Source organism: Macaca thibetana, chromosome 6, assembly GCF_024542745.1.
Source record: "Macaca thibetana thibetana isolate TM-01 chromosome 6, ASM2454274v1, whole genome shotgun sequence".
Classification (NCBI taxonomy): domain Eukaryota; kingdom Metazoa; phylum Chordata; class Mammalia; order Primates; family Cercopithecidae; genus Macaca; species Macaca thibetana.
The window spans coordinates 101999956-102018066 of record NC_065583.1 but is presented as its reverse complement, the minus strand read 5'-3'; the positions used below and the strand labels follow the sequence as shown (position 1 = coordinate 102018066).

General features: G+C 42.1%; 1 protein-coding gene across 3 annotated transcripts in view; it reads right to left on the bottom strand.

The window, feature by feature from the left end:
- Window positions 1–18111, bottom strand: part of HOMER1 (homer scaffold protein 1) — a 138768-nt gene extending 120657 nt beyond the window's left edge. Inside the window, exon 1 of one of the 3 annotated variants that reach the window (XR_007726826.1) lies at window positions 15817–17114. Coding sequence is in view for 1 of the 3 variants with exons in the window: in XM_050795699.1 (XP_050651656.1) it covers window positions 15817–15821 (5 nt within the window). In the remaining 2 variants the exon portion in view is untranslated. Of the gene's footprint in view, window positions 1–15816; window positions 17185–18051 lie in introns of those variants that run through there. The other 2 variants (XM_050795701.1, XM_050795699.1) reach the window with 2 other exon arrangements.

Sequence of the window (18111 nt, the reverse complement as noted above, 5' to 3'; positions counted from 1 at the left end):
TTAGGCCAGTTCACCACCTAAATATCTAAGTTGAAGTCCAACCAGTGACAGGCCTCACTGATTCACAAAAAGCTTTTAATCACCTTTTTAGTATCATACACAGCTGAGGCTCACCAGATATTCCAGAATAGTTTCCAAAATGAAATAAGAAACTAAACCAACAAAAAGGAACACAAAAGAAAGACAATTTAGGGAATAGAAAAATTTCAGGCCAGGCACGGTGGCTCATGCCTGTAATTCCAGCTCTTTGGGAGGCGGAGGTGGGTGGATCACTTGAGGCCAGAAGTTCGAGACCAGTCTGGCCAAAATGGTGAAACCCCATCTCTACTAAAAAATACAACAATTAGCCAGTTGTGGTGGCATGCACCTGTAGTCCCAACTACTTGCGAGGCTGAGGCAGGAGAATTGCTTGAATCCAGGAGGCTGCAGTGAACCGAGATCACACCACTGCACTCTAGCCTGGGTAACAGAGTGAGACTTTGTCTCAGAAAAGAAAAGAAAGGAAGGGAAAGGGAAAGGGAAGGAAAGGAAAAGAGAAGAGAAAGAAAGAAACACGTAGGCTTCAACACCACTGGACAAACTTAAGGATATCTAGACAAAATAGATAACTTAGAAGTAAGATTTCTTCCAAAAGCAGAAAACTTCAGAAGTCAAAGCAGTACCTGGTAGTTTAAAAAACAATACATTCAGAAATATCAAAAAGCAGAACTCTGACCAAGAAATGGGCATAACTGTTACAAGTAATCAGGTTTAAAAAGATTAGAGACCAGTTTCAAGTTGTCTTGGATATTTTTGCTTATTAAAAAATAGACAGGGCTGGGTGCAGTGGCTCACGCCTGTAATCCCCGCACTTTGGGAGGCTGAGGTGGGTGGATCACCTGAGGTCAGGATTTCGAGGCTAGCCTGGCCAACACAGCAAAACCCAGTCTCTACTAAAAAAAAAAAACAAAAAAAAAACAAAAATTAGCCAGGTATGGGGGTATGCATCTGTAATCCCAGCTACTCAGGAGGCTGAGACAGGAGAATCATTTGAACCCGGGAGACGGAGGTTGCAGTGAGCCAAGATCGTGCACTGTAAGGCTCTGTCTCAAAAAAAAAAAAAAAAAAAAAAAAAAAAAAAAAAAAAAAAAAAAAGACAGCTTACTCAAGTTCTTCCCCCTTAGTTCAAACTTAGTTTTTGCAACTTCAAAAGGAAGGGGCAGCAAGCAAGCAAGCATGCTTTAGGAGTCACTGAAGCTTTTGAATGGACAAAAGTTTCTCACATTTGATTTGTAAGCTGCATTTATCAAATGCAGTCACTCTCAAAGAAGTTCCCTGGACCAGCAGCATCAGCATGCCCTGGGAATCTGTTAGAAGAGCAAATGCATGGACCCCATTCCTAGACCCACTGAATCAAAAACTCTGGGGGTAAAAGAAGTCCAGCAATCTGTGTTTCTTTTTAACAAGGCCTCGAGGTGATTCTCATGCAGGTTCAAAATTGAGAACCACTGATCTAATAAGCATTTCTGCCACTGTCACACTAGATGCTGATGCTCTGGTCTTCCTTCTTCAGTCAAGAGTTAAAGCATTTCCAGGCCAGGTGCAGTGGCTCACCCCTGTAATCCCAGCACTTTGAGAGGCCGAGGAGGGCGGATCACCTGAGGCCTGGAGTTCCAGACCGGCCTGACCAGCATGGAGAAACCCCGTCTCTACTAAAAATACAAAATTAGCCTGGTGTGGTGGCGCATGCCTGTAATCCCAGCTGCTCGGGAGGCTTAGGCAGGAGAATCACTTGAACCCGGGAGGCAGAGGTTACAGTGAGCTGAGATCGTGCCATTGCACTCCAGCCTGGGCAACAAGTGTGAAACTCCGTCTCAAAAAAAAAAAAAAAAAAAAAAAAGAGTTAAAGCATTTCCAAACTGCCTGTATCTGACCTACATTAGAGTATCACAGTTGCTAGTAGGAACTCAAAAAATGTTTGCTGAATAAGGGATCAGGCTTCAGATATCTTTCTTTGGCCAGAGGGTTTTAAGAATACACTGGATATCCATGTTTTTAGGCAGGATCTCTTCTCTTCACTTTCCTACAGTCCCCACCAGTCGCTACTGTCTTCTACCTCATACTATCATACATTTTTCTGGTCAGCCAATGACAGCATAAGAGTTTGAAAGCTCTGGGAAAAATAATTCCAAAAAAAAATTTTAAATATGGATACAATATGGTCCAATCTTCTCTTACAAGTGAGGAAATCAACAACTTACAACTACCTTGGGATGATTCAGAAATTGTACAATATGCTACAATTGGTCCTTCTACTTGCAGGTCTCCACTTTGTTATTTTTGTTTTTTTTTTTTTTTTTTTTTTTTTTGAGACAGAGTCTCGCTCTGTCGCCAGGCTGGTGTGCAAAGTGGCGCGATCTCAGCTCATTGCAATCTCTACTTCCCAAGTTCAAGCAATTCTCCTGCCTCAGTCTCCCAAGTAGCTGGGACTACAGGCGCATACCACCACGCCCAGCTAATTTTTGTATTTTTAGTAAAGATGGGGTTTCACCATGTTGGCCAGGATGGTCTTGATCTACTGACCTTGTGATATGCCCACCTCGGCCTTCCAAAGTGCTGGGATTACAAGAGTGAGCCACCGTCCCCAGCAAGGTCTCCATGTTTAAGCCCCAGGAAAAATGTTTCAAGATAGCATCTCAAGCTTTCTTTTTCCGGTCTGAATTCTTTAGAAAACTAGAGCCTGCCTATGTAAATATGTAAATAGATGCCTATGTATTATGTAAATAGATGCGTAAGTATTCCAGAGGCTCATGTGCCCAATAACTACAAAGGCAGTTAACAAGGCCGACTGATGGCATTTACATGTTAATATCAACTTTGAAAACTCTATACCAAAAACATGTAATAACAAATCATTTACGAGAAGTACTTAAATGTATTCAAAATACAGTTGACCCTTAAACATGGATTTGAACTGCAGCAGTATACTTACAATAATGTTTTACAACTAATTTTTTTAAATAAATGTATTAGAAAAATTTTTGGAGATTTGCTATAATTTGAAAAAACTTACAGATTAACTGCATAGCTTAGAAATATTGAAAAAATAGAAAAAGGCATTATGAGTGCATAAAATATGTAGATTCTAGTCTATTTTTTCATTTACTACCATAAAATATACACAAATCTATTACAAAGAGTTAAAATTTATCAAAACGTAGGCAAAAACTTACAGACCATACATGGCACATCTAGAAAAATGCAAATACACATAAAGATCCAGTATTACATCATCACGTAACATTAACTAGTATATACTGTTCTACTGTAATAATTTGTAGCTAACTCCTGTTGCTATTGCAGTGAGCTCAAGTGTTCTGAGTGACTGCTTAAAATGCCACAGTAAATTGTGTATCACAACAGTAAAATCACGGTTCTTGCATATTTTTCATCCTTTTTAGTGCAATACTATAAACTTTGAATAACACCATGAGACCCATATGAAGTGCCACTAGTGATGCTGGAAGTGCTCCCAAGAAGCAAAGTCATGCTATTATAAGAAAAAGCTGAACTGCCTGATATGTGCTACAGATTGAGGTCTGCCGGTGTGGTTGCCTACCATTTCAAGATAAATGAACCCAGAGTAAGGACCATTGCAAAAAAAGAAAAGAAAATTTGTGAAACCATCTCTGTAGCTATACCAGCAGGTACAAAAACCTTGCACTTTTTGCAAAATACCTTTTTTCTCATATTGAAAATGCAGCTTCTATGTAGGTGAAGGATTACTATTAAAAAAAAAAAACCATAGCTATTTAATATGAATCGAGAAAAAGCAGTTTTTTGATAACTTAAAGCAAAAAGAAGATAAAGGATCTAAAGCTAGAGAATTTAATGCCAGGAAAGGATGGTTTGATAATATTAGAAGAGCTTTGGCTTAAAAAATGTCCAGATAACAGGAAAAGCAGCTTCTGCCCACTAAAAGGTAGTAGATGAGTTCCTAGATGCCATTAGGAAAATCATTGAGGAGAAAGGATATTTGTCTGAACAGGCTTTTAATGCAGATGCCTCTGCCGCCACAGATGGCAAAACCAATCCCTCCTCTTCCTCAGCCTACTCAGTGTGAAGACAATGAAGATGAAGACCTTTAAGATGATTCACTTCCATGTAATAAACAATAAATATGTTTTCTCTTCCTTTTCTTTTGAGACAGAATTTCTCTCTGTCACCTAGGCTGGAGTGCAATGGCATGATCTCAGCTCACTGCAACCTCTGTCTCCCAGGATCAAGCAATTCAGCCTCAGCCTCCTGAGTAGCTGGGACTACAGGCGTGCGCTACTACACTCGGCTGATTTTTGTATTTTTAGTAGAGATGGGGTTTTGCCATGTTGGCCGGGCTGGTCTCAAGCTCCTGGCCTCAAGTGATCCACCTGCCTCAGTCTCCCAAACTGCTGGGATTATAGGCGTGAGCCACTGCACCCAGCCGTGTGTGTGTGTGTGTGTGTGTGTGTGTGTGTGAGAGAGAGAGAGAGAGAGACAAGGTCTGACTCTATTACCTAGGCTGGAGTGAGGTGGCAGGATCTCAGCTCACTGCAATCTCCGCCTCCCAGGCTCAAGCCATCCTCCTACCTCGGCCTCCCCCGTAGCTGGGACTACAGGTGTGTACCACCATAACTGGCTAATGTTTGTATTTCTGTAAAGACTGGTTTTCACCATGTTGCCCAGGCTGGTTTCAAACTTGTAAGCTCAAGCCATCTGCCTGCCTGGGCCTCCCAAAGTGCTGGGATTACAGGCGTGAGCCACTGCGCCTGGCTCCTTATGATTTTAATAACACTTTCTTTTCTTTAGCTTACTTTATTGTACAAATACAGCATATAAAACATATAACATACAAAATATGTGTTAATCAACTGTTTATGTTATTGATAAGGCTTTCCAGTCAACTGTAGGCTATTACTAATTAAGCTTTGGGAGAGTCAAAAGTTAAATGTGAGTTGGTAGGGCAAGTAGTACCTCTAACCCCCACCATGTTCAAGGGACAATTGTATAATGTATTGTGGGAGACTTACTTACACTAAAATTAAAATGCAGCTTTTTTCAGTACCATCTAGAAGGAAAACAACATACATTTAATGAACTCATCTATAAGAAACTAAGTTTGCAGTAAAATTAAGTCTTTGTAAACCACTATAAGGACTTAGAAACCCTTCTCCAAATGAATCTGTATCTATGTAAGCATTCATTGAGGAGCACCTGTTCTAATGGCAAGAGCCCCAAGGAGCTGGGGGATCCAGCACATGATCTGCCATGTCAAAGCTGCATAACCTCCCATAGTCACAGTTTCCCTTTGGGCTGCATCTCCTTCTCCACAAAAAGTACAGTTTAGTGCTAATACTCTAATAACTGACAAGAGAAATACTCCTTACACTTAAACAAGTTTTGCTGGCACTAGAGTAACTGCTTCTTTAGCCAATCTTGAAAAGAATGAGATAAAATTTGAGATAAAGCTAAAATTGATACAAATATCTGTAAGTATCCAGATGTAAGAACAGTAACTGGTCCTGATAACTTTTTTTTTTTGAGACAGAGTCTGGCTCTGTCACCAGGCTGGAGTGCAGTGGCGCAATCTTGGTTCACTGCAACCTGTGCCTCCTGGGTTCAAGCAATTCTCCTGCCTCAGCCTCCCAAGTAGCTGGGATTACAAGTGTGCACCACCAAGCCCAGCTAATTTTTGTATTTTTAGTAGAGACAGAGTTTCACTATGTTGACCAGGATGGTCTCGATCTCTTGACCTGGTGATCCGCCTGACTTGGCCTCCCAAAGTGCTGGGATTACAGACGTGAGCCACCGCGCCCTGCCAGTCCTGATAACATTTTACTGTAATCAACATTTTTTTTTAAACCCTCACCCTTAAAACCCAAGAGAAGTTCTCTTTTTAATACCCTTACCCTTAAAACCCAAGAGAAGTTCTAAAACTTAATATGTTCATTATAGAGAAACTACAAGATTCAGAAAGACTAAAAAACAAAATTTTACAATCTTATCTCCCAGAAATAAACATGGTAGCACTTTCATTAGTCTCTTTCAAACATTTTTATGCATACACAGAATTTTATATACTTGAAGTCATTCAGAACATACAATTTCGTATCCTGATTTCTAACTGACCACTGTACCATCTTTGAAAACATTCTTTGGGATAGCTTCTACCACATGAAGAGCCTATAATGTAACATCCTAGATTTTACACTGATTACTAAGAATATACAGTTAACCCTTGAACAATTTGTGAGTTAAGGACACTGACCCATGCTCAGTAAAAAATCTGCATGTAACTTTTGACTCCTCAAAAATTTTACTCATAACCTATTGTTGACTGGAAACCTTATTGATAACATAGTCAATTAACATATTTTGTGTATGTATTATATACTGTACGCATACAATTAAGTAAGCTAGAGAAAAAAACATGTTATTAAAAAAATCAGGCCAGGCATGGTGGCTCACGCCTGTAATCCCTACACTTTGGGAGGCTGAGGCAGACAGATCACTTGAGGTCAGGAGTTCGAGAGCAGCCTGGCCAACACGGCAAAATCCCGTCTCTACTAAAAATACAAAAATTAGCCAGGCGTGGCTGCATGCGCCTGTAATCCCAGCTACTCAGGAGGCTGAGGCAAGAGAATCACTTGAACCCAGGAGGGAGAAGTTGCAGTGAGCCAAGACCGCGCCACTGCACTCCAGCCTGGGTGACAGAGTGAGACTCTGTCGCAAAGAAAAAAAAAAAAAGAGGTCGGGTGCAGTGGCTCACGCCTGTAATCCCAGCATTTTGGGAGGTAGAGGCAGGCAGTTCACCCGAGGTCAGGAGTTCAAGACCAGCCTGGCCAACACAGTGAAACCCCATCTCTACTAAAAATACAAAAATTAGCCAGGCAGGATAGAGCAAAACTCTGCCTCCAAAAAAAAGAAAAAAGAAAATCATAAGAGAAAATGTATTTACTATCTATTAAGTGGAAGTGGATCATCATAAATATTCTTATCTTCCTCATCTTCACATTGAGTAGGCTGAGGAAGAGGAAGGGTTAGTCTTACTGTCTCGGAGTAACAAGAGGTGGAAGAAACTCTGCATATAAGTGAACCCACACAGTTCAAACATGTGTTGTTCAAGGGCATCTGTACTAAAATGTTGCAAAATACAATTAAACAGCAATGTCATCATTAATGTCTATTTCCACTATACTAACATAGGCATAGCAATAAATATCAATTTAACAATAGTAAAATACTAAATGAAAGCAACAATGAAATACACAACTAAAATCTTACAGATTATCAGCTGGGTAAGGAAAACAGCAGCCTGCAAGATCTAGAATTTTTTTTTTTTTTTTTATCAACAGAATCTCAAGAAAGATGAGTTTAAGAGTGACTTGGGAGTAGTCCCATTGAGCTTAATGTATACAGATCCCTGGCAATACTGAGTAAACAAGAGTAGGAGGAATCCTCAATCTGTAAACATCTTGGGAGCTGGCAAAGTGATTAAGCAAAGCACACAAATTTTAATGTTAAAAGCCATGAGACAGTGATTCATAACGGAGTAAGAAAGAAAACAGCTCTGTTTTTACAAAGGAGTAAGTAGAAGAAAAAAAAAAAGCACAGAAAGGTAAAGGGATAGGTTAAGTAACTTAAATATTATAATAGGTTCAAAATAATTGTCCCATATACATTTAGGAATGTACAGACTTATCTTCCAGGAAAACTGACTGACAGAAATTTCTAATATGAGTATTTTGAGGTCTTTGATAGTCATGTCCTAAAGATCATTATTAAGAGTCTAATGAGGGAAACTGGAAAGTAACTGGGCAGAAAATTCCCACTCACACAAAGAAAGTCTTGTTCAGAACAACCCTTATAAATACCTAAATAAAACAGAAGAAAGACAGTAACGACTTAAGATTGAGATATATGTAAATATAAAGGTAATTCAAAAATTTACCTAGAAAAACTTTCAGAAAAATAATTGGTATATCCAACTATTGGCCCAATTGCTAGAAATCAGGATTTTCTGTATATGAGCGCTAATTCCCACAAATCCTTTCAACTAATATTGCACATGTGTACTGCACTACGAACTTGTGGGTTAGGAAGCACAATGTATAATACCCAAAGAGATATGTATCAGAGTTATATCTCTCAGTAGACTTCTATTGAGATTCCCCAATTAGGCTGGGTGCAGTAGCTCATGCCCATAATCCCAGCACCTTGAAAGGCCGAGGTGGGTCGATCACTTGAGGTCAGGACCAACATGGTGAAATCCCACCTCTACCAAAAATACAAAAATTAGCCAGGTGTGGTGGCACACCTGTAGTCCCAACTACTAGGGAGGCTGAGGCAGGAGGAGTACCTGAGCCTGGGAGATGGAGGTTGCAGTGAGCTGAGATTGTGCCACTTCACATCATCTTGGGTGACACAGCAAGACTCTGTCTCAAAAAAGACTCCCCAACTAGACAATGACAAATTAGGAACAAACTATTCTATGGAGGGGGGTGGAAATCAAGGACATTCGCCTCTACAGGCCTCTGGACTCTAAGGCATGTGACCACATGGATCCAGACATGCCAACAGACATGACAATAAACATGACTTTCAATGACCTTATAAAGTAATGAAATTGCTTTAGTATCTGTGTTCCCTAAGCACAGTTTTTTGTTTGTGTTTAATTTCTACGCAACTCTTGCTTGGTAATTTTACAAAAAGCCCTCAATTCTTACAACTTTTGTGCCTGCAGGACTTGGTTCCAACACTTCTCAAAAGATAACATTGAAACTCTTCTTGGTTTATGGAAGAACATTAAAATAAGATGTTCGTAAAGCCGAGCTAATTTTTTAAGCTAATATTAATACTAGGTGTTAAGAAATAAAGGTGATTTTTTTAAAAGGTAGAGAAAATGCAAAGGTAAGTGTACTATGAAGATAAAACATTGATTAGATTACTGGTTTGGGGGGGTTTTATAAACAATTTTATTTTCTGATACAAGACAGAAAACAATGACTTTTTGCCTTCCTTTAGTAGTCTACCTTGACAGAAAAAAACATAAATAAGGGTAAATAAAATTCAGTTCTTAACTAAGTCAAATGTTAGTTCTATATATAAAATTATTTTAGCTACACAAGATCCATACTGGCTTCACAATCCATTATTGGGCGGACAAAAACCTCACTGAAAGAAGAGTTAAAAAGATGACCCTATAAAATTAATTATATTATCCGAAGTGTTTAGCAGACAAAAAAAATTAAATTAATTCTAAATTGTACTTACCAGAGAACTGAATAATTTTTAAAAACTTTTAAAAACAAGATTTTTAAAAATGCAAGTAGAAGAAAAAGGCAAAACAAAAAAGATTATTTGTGTCAATAATTTCCCTCAAAAATACTGCTTAAAACAAGCTGCATTGATTCTCATCTTTTTTTTCTTTCTCAGACATTTCATGAAGAAGCACAGAAATGACCAATGTGTTACACTCAGGACAGATGGGAAAAGGGGTATCAAAAGGTATGAAATGTTAAAATTAAGAACATAAGTTCATCAATAAAGTTGACTCTTTTAACAGAGAGTCATCATGGATGTCCTAATTTTATAGACTACGGAGAGGTGTGCTATAAAAAGTAAGATTAAAATACATGATTTTGGCCAGGCGTGATGGCTCACAGCAAGGCAGATGTATCACTTGAGTCCAGGAGTTCAAGACCAGCCTGGGCAACCTGATGAAACCCCATGTCTACAAAAAGTACAAAAATTAGCCTGCCATGGTGGTGTGAGCCTATAGACCCAGCCACTCGGGAGGCTAAAGTAGGAGGACTGCTTGAGCCTGAGAGGTCAAGGCTGCAGTGAGCCATGATGGCACCACTGCACTCCAGCATGGGCCACAGCACTGTCTCAAATAAATAAATAATTAAATATATATATACATGATTTTATTCACATACTGAAGACCATTGAATTATTAGTTTTTAAAAAGTTTTACCTACTCTTGGCTGGGTGCGGTGGCTCACACCTGTAATCCCAGCACTTTGGGAGGCTGAGGCAGGCAGATCACGAGGTCAGGAGTTTGAGACTACCCTGGTCAATATGGTGAAACCCCATCTCTACTAAAAAAAGGAAAAATTAGCCGGGAGTGGTGGCGCACACCAGTAGTCTCAACTACTTGGGAGGCTGAGGCAGGAGAAATGCTGGAACCCAGGAGGCAGAGGTTGCAGTGAGCCCAAATCACGCCACTGCACTCCAGCCTGGCGACAGAACGAGACTCTGTCTCCAACAAAACAAAACAAAACAAAAAAGTTTTACCTACTCTTGCAATACTCATTCAATAAGACAGATGTGAAAATTTTATCTGAATTCTTGTAGATGGGCTAAAATCTACATAAATATTCCTTATCACATGTAGATTCTTTTGAAATGAAAATATTTAACAGACCTGAAACTTTGCAATGCCTCAAAAGCACTCAACTTTTCAAAAACAAACAGAAATATTAGCCACAGGTCATAAGGCATTACAAATATGCAACACAAAAAAGCTGCACATTTCATTCCACTAGATATGTCCTGAGATATAAATCTACATAAAATGTTTTATAGTCATTTAAAAACTACATCAGAAAAAAATTATATCAGAAAACATTAAGCACTCACCACTCATTTTCCCTATTCTTCTGTCCAGTTAGTCATATTAATCCAAAATAACAATCCAGTAACTAAAAACAAATACTTCAACTAAACACTAAAGACTGAAAAAAAAAAAAAAAAATCACATGGCAGTAGAGAGGTCAGACCTTCTGGGATATAACCACCTTTTCTTCTGAGATGTTTCATCACTCAAAACTATAAACTATGGATAAAGACAGTTTCTTCTGTCAACCCCTTAACTCCCAAATTCACTATTTTAGGACCCACAGTTAGTGACTCTGCTAAGAACATACCATGCTCTTTGCTACATTATTACCTCTGCACATGAAATGTCCTAATTCTGAAGAAGCTGCATTCAGTCAACTACACATCTCTCAGTCACCATCTCTCCCCTCCCTACTTCGGAACTTTCCAGGGCCTGCCCAACTATCCACTTCCTCTACCCAGCCATAGTTCATTGTTCTGGCTTGGTGTTTCCACACGATGCAAGACACAAAACTGAATTTTAAATGATTTTTAAAACTGCTCTCTTATTCTGCTTCCCTGATCATGTTCTTACTCTGCTTAAAACTCTTTAGTAATCTTCACACAGAAGAGAAGTGCTTTTCAAATTACCAGTTGCTACCACAGCGTCATTAAATAAATTGAGTGGGTCACCATCATCAGTCTATCTTAAAAATAAAATAGAATGGAACACAATAGAAACTACCAGAGTGCACCACAAAAAGCAAGGGTATTATGTAGTGACATTTTATCATTTATATACAAGCATATTGGGTTGCAATGTAAAGATGCTTATCTTTCCAAAGGGTCATAGCCAAAAAACCTCTAAACACACTAGACTACAGGATAATCCAATCTTTCATTTGATCTACATGGCTCTCCAACCCAGCCCCTGCGTAATAAGGCTCTAGACCTATCTCTTGCTACACCAAAGGGAGCTGGCTCAAGCAAACAAGCTTGTCATGCCAAACTCATTTGCAGTTCCTCGTTTTAGTGGTGTCAATCACTGTTCCCTCTGCCTTGAATGCCCTCTAATTTTTCTAAGAGGCTCACTTGTACTCATCTTTCAGTATTTAACACCTATCACCTCCTCTACAAAGCCTTTTTATCCTTCCCTCAGCAGCTAATGCCCCAATACCCACTTTGTGTCTCCACAATGCCCTATATTATAGCTCCTACAAAATTTCATTGCACATTTTAATTTTAGGCTTGACTGTCTTCCCAACTTCTAAAGTATAAACTCACTAAGGGAAGGAGTACATTGTACTTGCCTTCCTATCGGCAGCACTGAGCTAAGTACGTGCACTATAACATAGGTTCGAAGTTGGTAAAATGAACAAATGAAGAATTAAGGACTTGCATCTAACTTGTCTGTTGTCAGAAATGATAGGGTGGTTATCTTTGCAATAAAACCCCTTCATAGTGCTGGAATCAAGATTTTCACATTTTTGCTACAACCCCTAGAGAGCAGAACCCTGCAGTTTGAGGCAGAAGGAGGTGTCAGCTTCCTGTCTTTCAGCAAAGAGACTCAGTTTGGGCTGCAATGTAGCAGCACTCATTTCCACGCTTCCAGAAGTTACCTGGGGAAAGAGGCCGAGGAAGGACTCCAGAAGTTCCCACAGGCAGGTGAGGTAAATCAGAAATAGCATTAACAGATTTCATTAGCAGGGAGAGCCCTATTTTATTTATAAGCAGCTCTTAATAAGAGAAGGGAGGGAAAGAATTCTTTACCATTGCTGATGGCACAAGGTTACCAATATGAGCTAAGTAAAAACAAAGGGTGTCGTGAAATAACTGGTTGAGGTTCCTTGATTTCTGTTGCCTACTCTAATAGTTCTGAAATAGCTACTGATTCACTGCTGTCATTATGAGATACTATTTGGAGGTGGGGGGTGGGGGTCATACCTAACAGGGGCTTCTCACAGAGGTTTCAAAACTTTTCAGAGACTTCATTTTATATATGTGAATGCCTTAATTTTTAGGGGATCTGATACACCTATTTTACAAACCCATACTTTAGTTGCCTTCACTGCAATTAACAGTTCATGCAACATCCAAGATACTTTGACAGACTTTGCCAACTGTCAAGTTTCAGCTGTTCTTTTCCATTTCCACAAAGTTCATAAACTACTATTAGGGGAGCCATAATTTTTTTCTGCCCAATCACTGATTTTATTAAAAATAATTCCTTTGCTTAGACTGCCCCTAGACTTGCAATAATTATCTACAATTAAGACAAAGATAAATCCTTATCATAACCTAACATTAGTTTAAAAAAAAAAGTTGTAATATATGAAACACTTTACCCAGAGTATTAAATGTTAGGTATCTATTACAGCAAGGTAATTAATGATTGCTAAGGTAAAGCTTTAAAGGCCATTTAAAGCCCTGTTTCCTTTTGTTTGAAATAGGCCCAGGCAGCTATGCGAATTCCACAAACATTTATTAGGCATAAATACGCATAAAGTGTAGAAACATCAGCAAATGCCTTTGCTTTGCTGTACGCTCTTCTACTTCCACCTACCCTTCCTCTCTCAACTCAGATAAAACAAGGCACTATCAATGAGAAAGGGTAATAGCCCCAAACACAGGCTTTCCAAAAAATAGCACCACAAAATGCTCGCTCCTTTTTCTCCTCAGTCCATATATAGGACTTTATTGACTAAAGGACAGATACATTCATTTATAAACAAATTAATTATGCTAAGTGTCTAAATACATGTTATGTGTGGGGCTTACTTTCCCATTTTAAACAGTAGCCCCTTCAGTATTAAATTCATCCTGTCTCTTCCGGTTCTAGGCACTTCAGGAGCCGTAGCTTAAGGTGCAAACATAACCAAGACCAACAACCACACCACACACAACCAGTCCCGAAAATGGCACAGAAATGGTATCAAGAAATCCCAATCACAAAGATACGAATCTCTTAAGGGGGTGGACCCCAAGTTCCTGAGGAACATGCGATTTGCCAAGAAACACAACAAGAAGGGCCTAAAAAAGATGCAGGCTAACAGTGCCAAGGCCATGAGTACATGTGCCAAGGTTATCAAGGCCCTCATAAAGCCCAAGGAGGTTAAGCCCAAGATCCCAAAGGGTGTCATCCGCAAGCTCAATCAACTTGACTACATTGCCCACCCCAAGCCTGGGAAGCATGCTCATGCCCGCACTGCCAAGGGGCTCAGGCTGTCCTGGCCAAAGGCCAAGGACAAGGATAAAACCAAGGCCCAGGCTGCAGCTCCAGCTTCAGTTCCAGCTAAGGCTCCCAAAGGTGCCCAGGCCCCTACAAAGGCTTCAGATTAGATATCTGTCTGCCAACGTGAGGACAGGACTGGTGCAACCCCCAACCAGGCTGCCACCTGCATGGGGCTGGGGTCCTCCTGTGCTATTTGTACAAATGAACCTGAGGCAGGAAAAAAAAATTCAGCCTAAGCTTCCCTTGGTAAAATGACAGGCATTCATGCAGCTTAAAGGTTGTGGAAAACTGATTTTCTTCCATGATGTTACTACTCCACAGTCTAGACAAAATGCAGCCATCAACATGAAAAACTGCTGCTTGATTTTTTTTTTCCTCCAACATGTTTTAAACAGAGCTGCAGATGCTCAAGGGAAGCCATATTTCTAAGGTTTTGAACAGTAGTATTTTTCAGTATTTTTCTCATGTAAAATTGGTGCAATTCATCCAGAACATTTTTCAAATGCCATTATTTTTCAGCGTTAAGTGCTTAAACTGCTTAGAGAGAAAAAGGTCTCCATCAGAAAGATCGACTTCCAGAAACCAACTAGTGATCATTAAAATGAGGAGAATAAAAAGAAAATAATTCATTTTTTACAGTTTGAAGAAATCTTTAAGTCATCTCTAATTCCTTCATTTTACAGATAAGAAATAGAGTCCACAGAGGTTAAGCAATTTGCCTCAGATCACTAAGCTACTAATAGCAGCGCTAGAAATAGAATGAGGCATTTTAATTACTCTTAGCAGTACCCCCAAATCATGCAAGTTATATATACTCTCATCACTTGTCATTCAAGTTTTTAAAACAATTATCACTTTGTCATTAATTTCTGAGGAAAGTCTCCTACAACACGTTCTAAATTTTCAAAGCTATGCATATTAAACTTCAAATTCTAACTCCAAAAAGAAGGTACTATTCAGGAACTTTCCTCAGAAAGTTTCAAGCGTGTGTACACCCCTAAACCATCACAATGAATTTCAGAGTCCATTCTTTCAAAACCTGTCCCTCAACTACACTTTAGATGTGTTTGTTCAACGACACACACACACACACACACAGAGAAAATTCTGGAAGTTCTTCCGCCAAAAACCAATGACAATCTGTCAATGAAATCAGATTACTCCATTAATATATTATGGGTTTCCAGCTTAAATTAGGAAGTGTCACTAGCATTTCATCAACCCACAGTGTGAAGAGTTAATAAAAGACTGGAAAATGCACTCTCGGTTGGTTCTGGGTCCGAAGGAAGGTGTAGATCTGATATTGTTAACACAAACTGAAGGGCTGAGCTTAAAAGCGAAAAACAAAAGGAGTGAACAAGTTCCTTAAACAAAAAGCCTTTTCGTACGGAATGCACCCGCACCGTGGTGACCGCATCAGTAAGACTGAATTTCAGATTTTCGTTTTAACGTCCCAGTAAATCAATTCTATACATTTTAGCTTTGGATATTCAAGGGCAAAAGAGAGGGCACCGTGAGGGCAACAATTTACTCTGGATCACTTTCAAGGACTGTTGTCTAACCACTCATTACAATCGTTCCTTTGTGCAACTGATTATCTAAAAGTACTGAGAGAGTGTAGTACTTCTCTTTGAAAGATAACCATCAGCAAAAGCTAAGACAATGTGATTTTGATGACAAACTGATGCAGCAGTCTGACCAGTAAAGTGTAGAATGCGTTGTCTTTGTAAATATTACTCACAAATCCATATTCAAGTTACAAACGATGTATGTGTTTACGACCTCTGGTACCGCTCTACAAAAACGCAAAAATAACCTAAAAGGTTAGCATGCCTATTTCTTTAAAGTATGACCAGCTTAGCAAGGTGGCAAGTTTGTTTGAAAACACAAAACGCAATCACCACCACCGCTCAATAATACACATACATAAACAGATTCGAAGCTGTGTTAAGCACAAAAATCCTTACCCCATTTTGCCCAATGAAAACTTGCTCTGAAGTTTCAGCTCTTATGCTACGGAATAACTTCCAAAGGAATTTCTCCGTCTGCTATTTCGCAGTTGATTTTCCACCCCCACCCCTAGATCCTTGTCCGGAGGTATTTCAAGGATGCTGCCAATTCAATTAGTTCTCTTAGGTAAAATGATTTCTTTCTTGTAAATACCAAAACGTTCAAACAGAGGCGGCATTTGCTTATTCGAGTTAAAACGCTTTGCGGAGGAGACAGCGATCAATTCTATTCCACAAAACGAGTCTACAAGTAGGAAAATGCAGAATCCGGCTTCACCGAGTCCTATAAAAAATGAGTTCGCTGGTCATTTCACTCATGTCCTCCTCGACACTCAGGGAGAGCCAGGTAACTCGGCCTTTTCAGAGCTAAGGCTGCGGGTTCAAATTTCTCCACCACACCAGGTCCCCGGGGGTGGAGCGAGCAACCAAACGCGACGTGCACGTGAATAAAAATCCCAAAAGCAGTAATGCCACGGCTTCCCTGCGCTCACATTAGGAAAAAAACTACATAGAAAAATCTCCTCGAAGTGCAAATCCGGCAGCTCCCAACCTGCACGGCACTCCACATTGGAATCTGTCTTTTTTAATGTTTCTTCTCCTAAGACTCGGAGCAGAGAAGAGGTGGGGAGGAGGAAGAGAAGGCTGGGCAGAATCGATTCATTCTCCCGAGGAGAATAAACGGAGCCATTTCCAGGCTGGCAGCAGGCTGGGGGCGCAGCGCACGCCGGGGAGCTGGAGAAGGGGGCCCGATCCCACCTCCCTCAGCCCCTTCCCGCCCCCCGCCGCCGAGCACAATGGAGCCCGGCTCGCGCCCGGCCCTTCATTCGCGGCTGCCCCCTCTTCCCTCCTCTCTTCAGAGCACAGCGGATCTGAGGCTCCCGTCGGCGGAGAATGAATGAATCACAGAGCCAAGCCCCACGCTTCCACTGGCGCCCTGCCCCCAGCTCCAGGGCGGGCGAAAGGGGCCGAAGGGTCGACGGGCGCCTGCCCGAGCCAAGGCGGGAGGCTAAGACCGCGTCGGGGCCAGGAGAGCTGGGCTCGAAGCCGAAGCGCAGCCGCCGCTCCAGCGCCCCCACCCCTGCTCCTCGTCTCTCACGCTCCGCGCCGCCGCCACGCGCCGCCTCACATTCCCCGGGCCCCGCCGCCGCCTCTTCACACTTCCATCAGCGCCCGCCTCCGCCGGCCTCCGGCTCCCGCCGGGCAGAGCAGCGCCGGCCCCGGCGGCCTGAAGCCCACCGCTGCCTCCGCCTGCACCGGCCGGCTGGCAGAGCGGAGGGTGCTGCTTTCCCAGTCAGCGCCGCCGGCGTGAGGCGAGCGCGGAGGCAGTGGGCTGCGGGGGGCGGGAAGGGGGCGGAGAGAACGGGGGGGCGAGGGCGGTACCTCCCCCTGCTCGCTGGAGAGGGCGGGAGGCAGTGGCCGCCGCGGAGCCGCGGCTGGGGGCTGGTGCGCGGACGGGTCCCGGGAGCCCGACGGGCCCTGCGGGCAGTGGGCAGCGGGAGCAAGCAGCAGCCGCGAGGCGGCGGAGAGGATGGTGGTGCGGGGCCGAGCGGCCCTCGTGGGGAGCTGGGCCGGCGGCAGGCCCTCAGTCCGTCCGTCCTTGTTTTACCCCCTCCCCTAGAGGCCGGCGGCTGGCGGGCCGTGCGCTCTGCTCCTCCGCTGGCTCTTGGCCCCGCTCCCGGCCGCCACAGCCTCCTCCGCGCCCCACACCAGGTGCTCGCGCTGTGTCTCCATCCTCCCCGCAGGAGGACCTTTAAATAGCAACGTCAGCGCGCTCCTCTCCGCACACACGTCACCCGCTGCTCACGTCACCGGGGTGCGGGGGATGATGTCACGCGGCCGGAAGTACTGCTAAATTAGGGAAGGAGCAGGGGGAGGAGGACTCGGCGAGCTCCTGTGTGCCCACCTGCTCTCGCTTCTCCTTAAAGGCCAAAGCACAGGAGACAGCCCGAGAGGAGCTCGAACAAGGAAGCGGCGGGAGGAGATTTCCTTGCAACAAATGTGCCAAACCGGAGTGAATCATTCGTAGCAGAAGTGCAGAAGTGTCAAGCGGGTAATATCCTATCTCCCACTCCCACCGCTGTTGCAGCAGCACCCCCGGGCTTCTCCTGTCCTAACTAGCAGGGAAATGTGGGAGGGAGAGCCTGATCACACTACTGGTAGATGTACTTCCAACAAGAACTTCGGAAAAATTACCTCAATTTTCAGTTATTGAGTGCCATTCTGGACGTAGTGGACTTTTAAACTTTTTCTCTT